Raw genomic sequence first — 10,090 nt, 5'->3', positions numbered from 1 at the left:
CGTCCAGAGTGTCATGTGACCATTTGAGTGGTACTTATGACCACAGTAGTGATAAATTCTGTTGACCTTGGACCTTGGGGGTTTGCTGACCCAGGAGAAATCCCAGAGGCGAAAAATAGCACCAGCAAAAAAGAAACAAAGAGGCTCTCAGAAAGGCTCTCAATCTGTCCTGCAAACCGAATTCTCTATTTCTCACTGCTGGGAATGTGTGCTTCCTGGAGGCTATCATACACCCCCAGAAATATGCCAAATCACAGACTAGTTAATAAACAAAACTTTATTTTCCTTTAATACAAAAATTAAATAGCAAAGTTTATTTTTTTGTACAGTGATAAATTAGAAATTTACAGTACAGACATCAATGCAGACATACATTTGTACATCCTTAAAAGCAGGGTCCATTTCCTTTGACGTTCAGCAATTTGTTAGGGCATGTGTAGCAGGGGTTTGCCTGGTACCTCTATGTCGAACATCTGAGAGCCCCCCCCAGGCTGGCCTCAAGGTGGAAGGAGCTGCAGGGTGGCATGGGGATCCAAGGACAGGTCACAGAGCACCAGCCTGACTGCTGCACAAGATGCTGAGTCCCATTTCACCTTGTCACAAAGAAGCACACCTGACGTTTACTTCACCTTTCCTACAAAGAGCTCAAGGGGCCTTTCATCTTGAGACCTTCGAAAGTCTCACAACATCCCTGTGAGGTAGGAAAAAATTCAGAACCACTTAGATGCCCCAATGGGAGAGTGCTGGAGAGCAGCCTCCCTCTCCCAAAACACACAACCAAGTTGGGGCCTGAGCCCATGAGCAGGATGTGGAGAGGTGCACATCCTGGGGGAGAAGATGGACCAGGCTTCGGGGGGCAGAGGTGCTCCTGCCCCTCTTCTCAGAAGCCTTCTGAGATGACAGTGGTCATATACTGAATGTTGCAGGAGATCAGGGAGCCACAAAAGCCTGGAGGACATGGCTCATAGAAGACCTCAAACAGGCTCTCCATAAACCACCTGGGCAAATACTGGGAATTTGCTGGTGCCAAGAAGAAGGGAAATAAGGGAAAATAGGAACAGGTTGCTACAGGGCAAGTGGCCTCACCAAGGGGAAGAGGCCTGTTGGGGAGGGTCAGGGTTCACTTCCCTCTTGGTGATAGCCAGTATGCCGTTACTGTGCATGTGCATGGCAAGAGGCAGAGGCAGAGAGCTCTGACCAGGCCACAGTAAAACAAAATCCATTATTTAACACTCTGGTATCTGATCCTTGGTAGGAGCAAAATACTCTTCTAGGAGTTTCCAAGATCTATGACCTAGACCCAGAGGAAAAATGATAACCCGGGTCCTCTGCCAAACATTATACAAACCTAGATGAGGACTCTGAACCCAAATACAATAAAAGAACACAAGGAACCGTTAGAGTCCAGTGACTCGACATAATTGGCTGGAAAAGCAACTCCCTCCAATCTCTCCCATCACAGAATGAAATTCAGGATGTAGCTTGATCTTGGGGGCTCCTTTCCAAAGTCTGTTCTGTGGCTCTCCTCCCTAACTGCTTCTGTGGCCACCTCACCAGGAAACAAAGACTGCACTAGCCTGGTGACATCTTCTTAAATTAAGTCTGCCCTCCAGGGCTGAGATTACCAAGCTCCTCTGTGTCCTCAGGTCCCAGCTTGGTTCCTAACACAGTAAGCCCTGAATTCAGTGACCAGGAGGCTGAGGGGGGATGAGAGAGGAGAGTTCAGAGTGCTGGTAAAGTCACAATTCAGAACCTAAACACAGAAGTTTCCCTGATTTGGGGGTGTAGGCGACGGAGTGACTGGGGAGAGGAAAATCAGAGATCTTCTCAGGGAAATAAAAAGTATCACCCCTTCTCCGGTTTCAGGACCCTGAGCAAGCTGCCAGCTCAGAAGCAGTCTCAGAGATCAGGAAACGGGTCTCCGTGGAGGAAAAAGGATATGAATCAACCAAGTAGCTCAACCAGATGGTTCAGGTCAGTTCCACCCTACCCCATGTTCCTCTGCCCTGAGGTGTGGCCTTTATGAAGGAAGATAAAGAGGAGTTTGCCAGAGTGGAGGGTGGACAGTGGTGCCCTTGGGCTCTGTAGAATAAAATCTCCAGAAGTGTGACTGTAGCTTCCTGCAGGAAGAGGAAGTTGACTTCTGGTGAGGTAGGAAGCTACAATCACACCTACTTATTCTAGATATCAAAGAAAAACAGCCCTAACCTTTTCCCTAGCAAGATGTCCTCAAATTCGCCTGTATTCATTACATGGAACACCCAAGCCATGAAGTGCCTGTCCCCGCAGTCTCATTAGGTGTGGGAGCTCATGTCTGTTTTAAGCCAATGTTCATAGCCTTCTGAGGGGATTCCCACAGAGATTGTCATGAAATAGGGCTGATGATTTCTGTCAAACCCCTGTTACTGACTTGCAGAGGTTTATGGGATGGACACAGTGAAACAGATGACAATTCAGAGGCCCATGCTCCTTCCCAAAAAACCAACAGCAAGTCAGCAGACCCAGAATCCTCAGTCCACGTCATTTGGAAGGACAGAGCTTATACTGCACGACATCCCCTTTGGTGCCTAACACAAGGCTCTACACGTGGTTGGCACGCGGTAAGTGTGCTAATAATTGACTTTTTTTTTTTTTTTAAACAAATACCAACTTAAAAGGTGATGGAGTCGCATCAAGGTAATAAGGTAACTGACTCCTCAGCCACAAAGCTCCTTTCCTGAAACCATAAACACTCTCCATTGTCTGGAATGTGAAAGGAAAGGCCCGCAGCAGCCCTGTGACATTGCCAGGGCTACTAATCCCGTCCGCACCAACAGCCACTTCGGATCAAATAGACTTTCCCCTGAGAAGGCAAGAGATTTGTAGAAGAGATCGGTTAAAACCCAGAAAGTTGTCAGCCACGGCTCCAGAACTCGGGTGTATAGTTTCCCCCACGTACTCTTATTATTATTTCATTGTTCACAAATATTGAGCACCTACTCTGTGCCTGGCCCTCTGCTAGGTGCTGCCTTGGGCACACAATCGCGGAAACATTCCAAACAAAATTGCATTACAAACCCCTATAACCTAGCAGTCAGGCCAGTGCCCTGCTGCACCCTCCTTCTTCCCTTTCCTGGGCCAGAGTCTCAGCACAACTCCCAAGACACTGGAGTGGAGCGTGAGTAAGGGCAGGCTCCGCCCGGGGACGCATGCTCCAGGGCCCTGGCTAGCTATGGGAACTGTCTGCAAGCAGCACACGGAGTTCACATTTTATATTTCCTAGGCGACTCAGTCTCAGATGGAGTTCAACCGGTCCTTCTGGGGATCATTTCTCATGCTCCTAGAACCCTGACCCCGAGTCCAGCCAAGGTACTCAGGCTCAGCACACATGCCAGGGGCCACCCGTGCCCATTTAGCATCTGTCTTCAAAGCCCCAAGACTTTCCCATCCAAAATACACAACAGATCTTATATGCATCTTTGCCTCAGACTCCGCTCAAGAGCCCCCAGAAACAGAGGAAAGAAGAAAGGAAAATGTCAAACCCTGGGAACCATGGGCATAAAGCTTACAAAAACAAAAAGGGGCATGCTTACTTCCAGAATTTGACCACCTATTTGGGATTTTAAGTCCCTGGAAATGTTTTCCCAGAAAGAAATATGATAAAAGATTTCCTACCTGTTTTTAGAGGGAGGGGGTGGGGTATGAATAAATAAATGAGTCATTGCAAAGTAGTTGTTGAAGCAAAGATAGGTATGAGCTACAAGGAGAGCAGCCTGTGACATTGTCAACAATTTGTCCCAGAGATCTGGTGATTAGAAGGCCTGAGGCAGGTTAAAAGAAAGTCCAGTTACAATTTTAAAAGAATTGCAACTTTTGAGAGGCTGCTAGGGGGTACCCCATTGTGAGGAACATAAAGCATAAATTTTAAAAGCTCTGGATACCTCTGCAAAAGGCAATTAAGACCTGTGCTGCTACGAGTTTGCAGTTCATTTCATATGGTCTACACTTTATTCCTTACTAACCAATCAAGCTCCTGGCTGGCATTCTGGAGATTCATTAAGCACCATATAAATACTCCAGGCCACATTGCCTCCAATGAAAGCTTACAAGGAGCCTTTGCCAATTACTAGGAAACAATTATGCACCAACTAGTTGGATTAGCTGTCCTAAGTTCTCTCTACGAAACAGAAAAAGTCTTCACTGTGGTAGTAGACTAGACTCCGATAACATTCTTATGGTAAAGGAAAGAAAGGCACTATCATTCTGAGAATGCAAGCTGACCATAGTTTTAAAGTCAGTTGAGTATACTATTATGTCATGGTCCAAGAATGTGCTTTTAATTGTAACTGACACACACAAATTACACAGCTAATCTGTGTGAATGCAAAGTTGCCAAGAACCTTAACATTTTAGCTCTTCCAGACTGGCGTCTGCATAGATGCAATCACACAAAGTAAAATATATTAAGTCCCCATTGCTCAATGCAATAGGTCTCTGGGGTCGGTAAGGTAAGTCGACTTGGTAAATCTCATTTTCCTCTGAATTAAATGATTGTCAGAAAGTGAATCAACCTTACTTTTCCCCTCATTAGACATGCTGCAGTGCAAAAATTCCTATAAAAATACCTATTTTGAGTCATTAATGTAAAATGAAGAAAACAGCAGCAGCCTAGAACAGGGATGTTGAAATTTAAGAGGAAGAGAGAGAAGAAAAATCCACTGGATACCTTACATGTGTTTGCACAGTACTCTTGTTTTTTCAAACAATTCTGTTTTATGACAAAGGCACTGAAAGATTCTGACACCACCTCTTGGGAGAGCAATCCACAAAATTCTAAACAGCAGACAGCGCACCACAGAAAATGTTTATGTTAGATCAGCCAAACTATAAAACTCTTGTAACACTTCTCTGAACCCAGTGTTTCCAGTGTTTATAGATTGCTTTGCTATCTGACAGACCCAGTTAGTATTTAAGATTTTAAGGGTTAAAAAAGTTCATCTTTCTCCCTGCAAGTTATCTACTCACAGCTCAAATCCCACTCTGCAGGGAAAAGCAGCATCGCCCTGGACCCTCCTGGAATCTAGGCAGGACCTCCACGCTCCAAGCTGCGACCTGCTAAAGTGATCAATGTTTTGATTTTTCACAGCTTTGAAAGCCTCTAACTGGCTTTTCCATTTTGGATCATTCCAAAGTCTGCAGCAAAATCATTACTTTTATGATTGCTGGGGAGTTGGGGGGGGCAGGTGGCGGTGGCTTAAGGGGTCACTTAAGTGTTGCCAGTTGGTTCATACTGAGATTCACTGCATGAAACTTTTCGTCGCATTTTGCACCAAAATGCTAGCATTCCCACCTTCAACATTTGGAAAGTATGGAGGCCGGGTAGCCTTATACCACAGTTTCATTGCCTTTCCCAGGCTTCACCCACCCGTTTCCTCGCTTCTCTCTCTTCACCTTCCCAGAATTCACCAATCTGTTAGAACACTTCTGCCACGTGTGAAGAGTTTTGGCAGACCAAATCCACATGCCTGAAGTGATGCCCACCAGCAAAGACATAAAAATTTTCAACATTTCGACTGCCGTATTGGAGTCATCTGCAGAATACCGGAAGAGCGCCCAGTTGGAGATTTCATAGAAATAACAGGCGATCACACAGGTGGCAGGAACCGTGTACAAGACAGAGAAGACCCCAATCTTGACCATCAGCCTTTCCAGCTTGTCTGTCTTTGTCCCATCCTTTTGAAGATTGGACCGAATTTTGAACAAGGCCACTAAACCTGCAGCGATGAACAAAGTTCCTATCACCAAGTAAGTGAAGAGGGGGGCCACCACAAAGCCTGTGAGGGCATCGAGGTTTTGGTTTCCCACATAGCACAGGCCGGTGAGTTCATCAGCGTCCACCAGTCTCATGATCAAGATGACAATGGTTTTCACTGCAGGGATGGCCCAGGCGGCAATGTGGAAATAAGAGCTGTGCATTTCAATGGCTTCATGACCCCACTTGAGTCCTGCCGCTAAAAACCAAGTAAGTGTCAGGATAACCCACCAGATGGAACTAGCCATTCCGAAAAAGTACATCAGCAAGAAAATGATTGCACATCCTGTGTTCTTAAGTCCTTCTTGGATGAGAACAGGTTCTGCTGCCTCTTCAAAATCACAGGATATCCTTTCCCGGCCTACAGTCAGCCTGACAATATAAGCAATGCTATAAATATTATAGCACATACTGAGAAATATGATGGGGCGCTCAGGGTAGGAAAACCTGGAAGAATCGATCAGGAAGGTCAGCACTGTGAAGGCAGTGGAGATGAAGCACAGGCTGGCCCACACGGCCATCCAGATGTCTGTGAACTCCTTGGCCGAGCGACTATATAAGCCAGCATCATAGCCACACTTGAGAACACAGTTCAAACTCCTTTTCACCCAGATGTACTGATCCGAGTTGGTTCCTACGGAGTGGCACTCTTCTCCAGGCTGGATGGGGGTCTTGTGAGGTAATGGCACCTCTTCATCACCCGGCCCTTCCATGCACATATGGTTGTGGTCATTCTGGGGTGGGAATTTGCTGCAGTTCAGGCTCTCTGGCCAGGCAAAGCCAAATTCCTTCAGGACAGGTTCACAGCGCCTCTTGACCGAAAGACACATGCCGCCACATGGGCCGATGGGGATGTTGATCTTCTCTGTGCACATTGGCACATACACCGAACAAAGGAAGAACTGGAAAAGTAATGAAATGAACAAAGAAAACAATGACTTGGAAGTCTGACCAACTGCTTGCACGAAGCGGAGGTGAATGCTTCCAGGCAAAGTATCTATCTACTTTTAAACCAGCCATAGGGACTCTGTTTACTCTGACCTCAGACTGGGGTGCCTAAAAATCCATGGCTTGTACACATTTCTTCTTTTGGTTCTAGCAATCCTTGTCACAAATCCAGGAGAACAGAAATAAATCCATACATAAAAAGGACCTGAAGAGTTACATAATTCCTTTTTGAAAACGCTTAAGAAAATAAACCTTAAAAATTGACTTTGAGACTCCCTGTTTGAAAGAGCCGAACAGACTAATCAAATGACTGAGTCATTTCAGCGATGGGGAGATTTATTTTCATCCTCGTTTCTTTATCACCATAAAAATAAATGTAAAAAAAAATATGTAGATCCAGCTTTTCTCCTGTTAATATACTGTCTTTTCTCTACTTGATCCCCTAAAATTAATTTTTAATCAGTTCCCATACTGAAAAAGAAAATGTCCTAATTGAGACACTGTGAGACCCAAGGATAGGATGCAGGTTGAGGTCTCTGGTCACCAGGGGTTTGTTTGGCCAGGTTTCCCCAATGCATAATAATGAAGCACAATAGGAAAATATAAATGTTAAGTCCCTGAAACTGCAACACCAGCAGGGGAGAGCCCAGTTGCTGTCCTCAATTCCTCCAGCATTGATAAACAGTCTGCTTGGCTCCTTACAGATGTTGTCTATGAAGTCTAGAGTTACAAGTAACTATTTTCCAGCATGTAAAGGGATCCAGTCCTGTCCTTCAAAACAGCTTGGCTGCTTCCCCAGGATACATGTAATTAAAAATATATATCCCTGCAAAAGCTGTTTCTCCAACGAAATTGCCACTGATGTCAGGATATGTGCTGTTTCCAAACTGAGAGCTAGAGGATCGTTTCTTAAGCTTTTATAACCTAGTTCTAAAGTTCTGAAAGCTCCAAAGGGACATTTCAGCAGCAACAGGTCTAATCCCAACCATCTTTCTGAAACCACAATCCAACTTTTAAAGTGACCTATGTAAAAACATGCACCTAGTGAGGAAGCTGTCTGCCTGTTTCTTATCTCTCAGAAGTTACAACCAGAACCACCGATTTCTGAAGTTTTCAGCCTGGAAAACTACCCTCTATTTTTTCCCCCAAGTTCTCTCTTTTCTAAATTTATAAAAATCACTCATAGCCTCACCAACCAAAGCACAACCAGTGCTAACACTTTTTTTTTTCCCTAGTGCTAACACTGTTAAGAATTCTCTTTCAGTTCCTTAAAAAAAGAAAAATGAATTGGTTGTTGTTTTTGTTCAGATTATAATCACACTGTATATGCAAATTATTTCTTCATTTATTGTAGGATGAACATTTTCTCTACCATTACATAAGCTTTAAAAATTTTAATGACTGAAAAAAAGAATCCTCCATTATATAAATTACCTTCCTGGTGTTTGACCACTCCGTCACCTTTTTCCCAAGCGGGGAGTGTTTCCTGCCGTCTAAGTCCTAAACCTGCCCTCAACCCTAAAGATCAGAACGTCTCAAGCCACCCAAGCATTCCATCCAGCATGACCTCCAAAGTCATGCGGGATGACGCGAGGAGGGGCCACTCCGCAGAAAATGGGGCAGTGGTGTTTCATTTACTCTCCCACCCAAAAATATAGGGGAGAATGGAGGTCGTGAGGGAGGAGAAGTTCCCGTCTCCTTATCTCTCCTTCCTTCCAAGTCTTAGTTTCAGCTGGCTGTCCTGCTGGGGACTCGCCCACCGAGCAGCGGCGGCCAGAATCCTTGGCAAAGATAACCCCCTCAGCTCCACTGGGGTTAGGGGCTTGGCCAGACACGGGTGAACAGGGGAGAAAAACGGAAGGGCGGGGTGTAAGAGTGGGTTCTTTCGCAGGCCAGATGACTTACACAACGTTTTGGCTTTCAGTCCCTGAGAAGGGACAAAAAAGTGGGGGTGGGGATGGAAATCACTTTTCCAGGATAGTTATATCCTTCTGCCTAGGAAGGGGGCAGGGGGCTTGGCTTGGCAAGGGCTCCACGGAGTTAGTTTGAGGCGTCCCTGCCCAAGGGGTCCCTGTCCCGCCAGGGGTGGGGGTGGGGGCGCCCACCTGCAGCTGGCTGGAGCAGCCGTACTGGATGAGCGGCGTGAAAGTTGTCAGCTGCAGCTCGGCGTCTGTCTGCAGCTCGTGCCCCACCAGGTTGGGCATCTTGGTCACGTTGTAGCCCAGGTTCTGGCACATGGAGATGCGGATGGGGTCGCAGCGCCGCTCCTCTTCGTCCCCGAAGCCTCGCGCTGGCCCCGGGAGCAGCAGCAACAGCAGCAGCAGCAGCAGCAGCCGCAGACTGAGATCGACGCCCCCGGGCGCCCCCAGGACGCTCGGCACTGAGCCCCGCCAGGCCATGGCCAGAGCCGGGGGCGGCGGCGGCGGCGGCGGGGGCTGGTCCAGCAGACACCCCCAGTTTGCACGGGGGCGCCGGCTGCCCGCGCTGCTCCCAGCTCCGGGAAAGGGAGTGTGATAAGGCGCCAAGGGCGACGAAGGGGCAGCGGCCGGCTCTCTGGCAGCTGCGCGCGACTGTGTGGGATATTAGACGCCCGTGGCCGGGGCCGAAGGACAGACTGCGAGGGTCATGGCTGCAGGCTGCGAGCCCCCAACCCGGCGCCGGCGGCGTCCGCTCTGCGTCTCAACGAATCCCGCCAGCACCCAGCGCCGCGCCGCTCTCACCGCCCGAGCCCTCCGCGGCGCTGGAGGTTCGCTGGGCGGTGGCGGGGCGGGACGGACAGCGCGCCTCTCCAATGGGCGGGCGCCGGGGGCAGCGAGGGGCGGGGCCGTTCTGCCGCTGGCAGGGTCAGGCCCCCGCCCGCCGCGCTCCCTCTCCCCCCTCCCCCCCTCCTTCCCTCCCTCCCGGAGCGCCCCGCCCGGCTTCCCGGCTCTCACTTTTCCTCCCACCCGGGTCGCGGCGCTCGGGGGCCAGGCGGGGATGGAGCCGAGTTGCGCCCGCCGGGCCAGCCAGCCCCCTCCTCTCCCAGGTGAGAAATGCTCCCAGATTAGTCGGCTCCCTTTCCTTTCCCTCTTCCGGCTGTCACCTCGGCCCGTGGCAAACTACCTATCAGGCAGAGAAACGTACACAAAGAACACGGGATTCAGGTTTACCAAGATTGTGGCTTTAAATCCCGGCTGTGTGACCTTGAGCAAATTGCTCAACGTCTCGGCGTCAGTTTCCTCATCCGTGAAGAGACTCGGGAGGATTAGAGATAATGCGTAAAACGCTTAACCCCGTGCCTGGTACAATGCGAGCTCGCAGCTATTTTCCCTGCTAACTCGCTTGGTTTGGAGCCCGGCCCCGTCTCCCCGC

At 48.4% G+C, this 10,090-nt stretch overlaps 1 protein-coding gene across 1 annotated transcript; it reads right to left on the bottom strand.

Annotated features, from left to right (window-relative positions):
- Positions 1–262: 262 nt before the first annotated feature.
- On the bottom strand, positions 263–9,411 carry FZD4 (frizzled class receptor 4). The gene is made up of 2 exons (XM_047071797.1): positions 8,845–9,411; positions 263–6,693 (listed from the first exon to the last, which is right to left on the bottom strand). The coding sequence occupies exons 1-2, from the start codon at positions 9,136–9,138 to the stop codon at positions 5,365–5,367; spliced, it is 1,623 nt and encodes a 540-aa protein (XP_046927753.1). The 5' UTR covers positions 9,139–9,411; the 3' UTR covers positions 263–5,364.
- Between the last annotated feature and the right edge of the window lie 679 nt (positions 9,412–10,090).

Source organism: Lynx rufus, unplaced genomic scaffold, assembly GCF_022079265.1.
Source record: "Lynx rufus isolate CCGP_SWC_20201006 ecotype Redwood Valley unplaced genomic scaffold, mLynRuf1.p SCAF_9, whole genome shotgun sequence".
Taxonomy (NCBI): Eukaryota; Metazoa; Chordata; class Mammalia; order Carnivora; family Felidae; genus Lynx; species Lynx rufus.
The sequence above is the reverse complement of the archived record's forward strand: the minus strand, read 5'-3'. Positions and strand labels throughout refer to the sequence as shown.

Bases quoted from the DNA above. Each gene is read 5' to 3' on its own strand.
- FZD4 (XM_047071797.1), bottom strand. From the start codon at position 9,138: ATGGCCTGGCGGGGCTCAGTGCCGAGCGTCCTGGGGGCGCCCGGGGGC. The intron at 6,694-8,844 runs GTGGGCGCCCCC...TTACTTTTCCAG, and splicing joins GCTGCTCCAGCCAGCTGCAG to TTCTTCCTTTGTTCGGTGTA.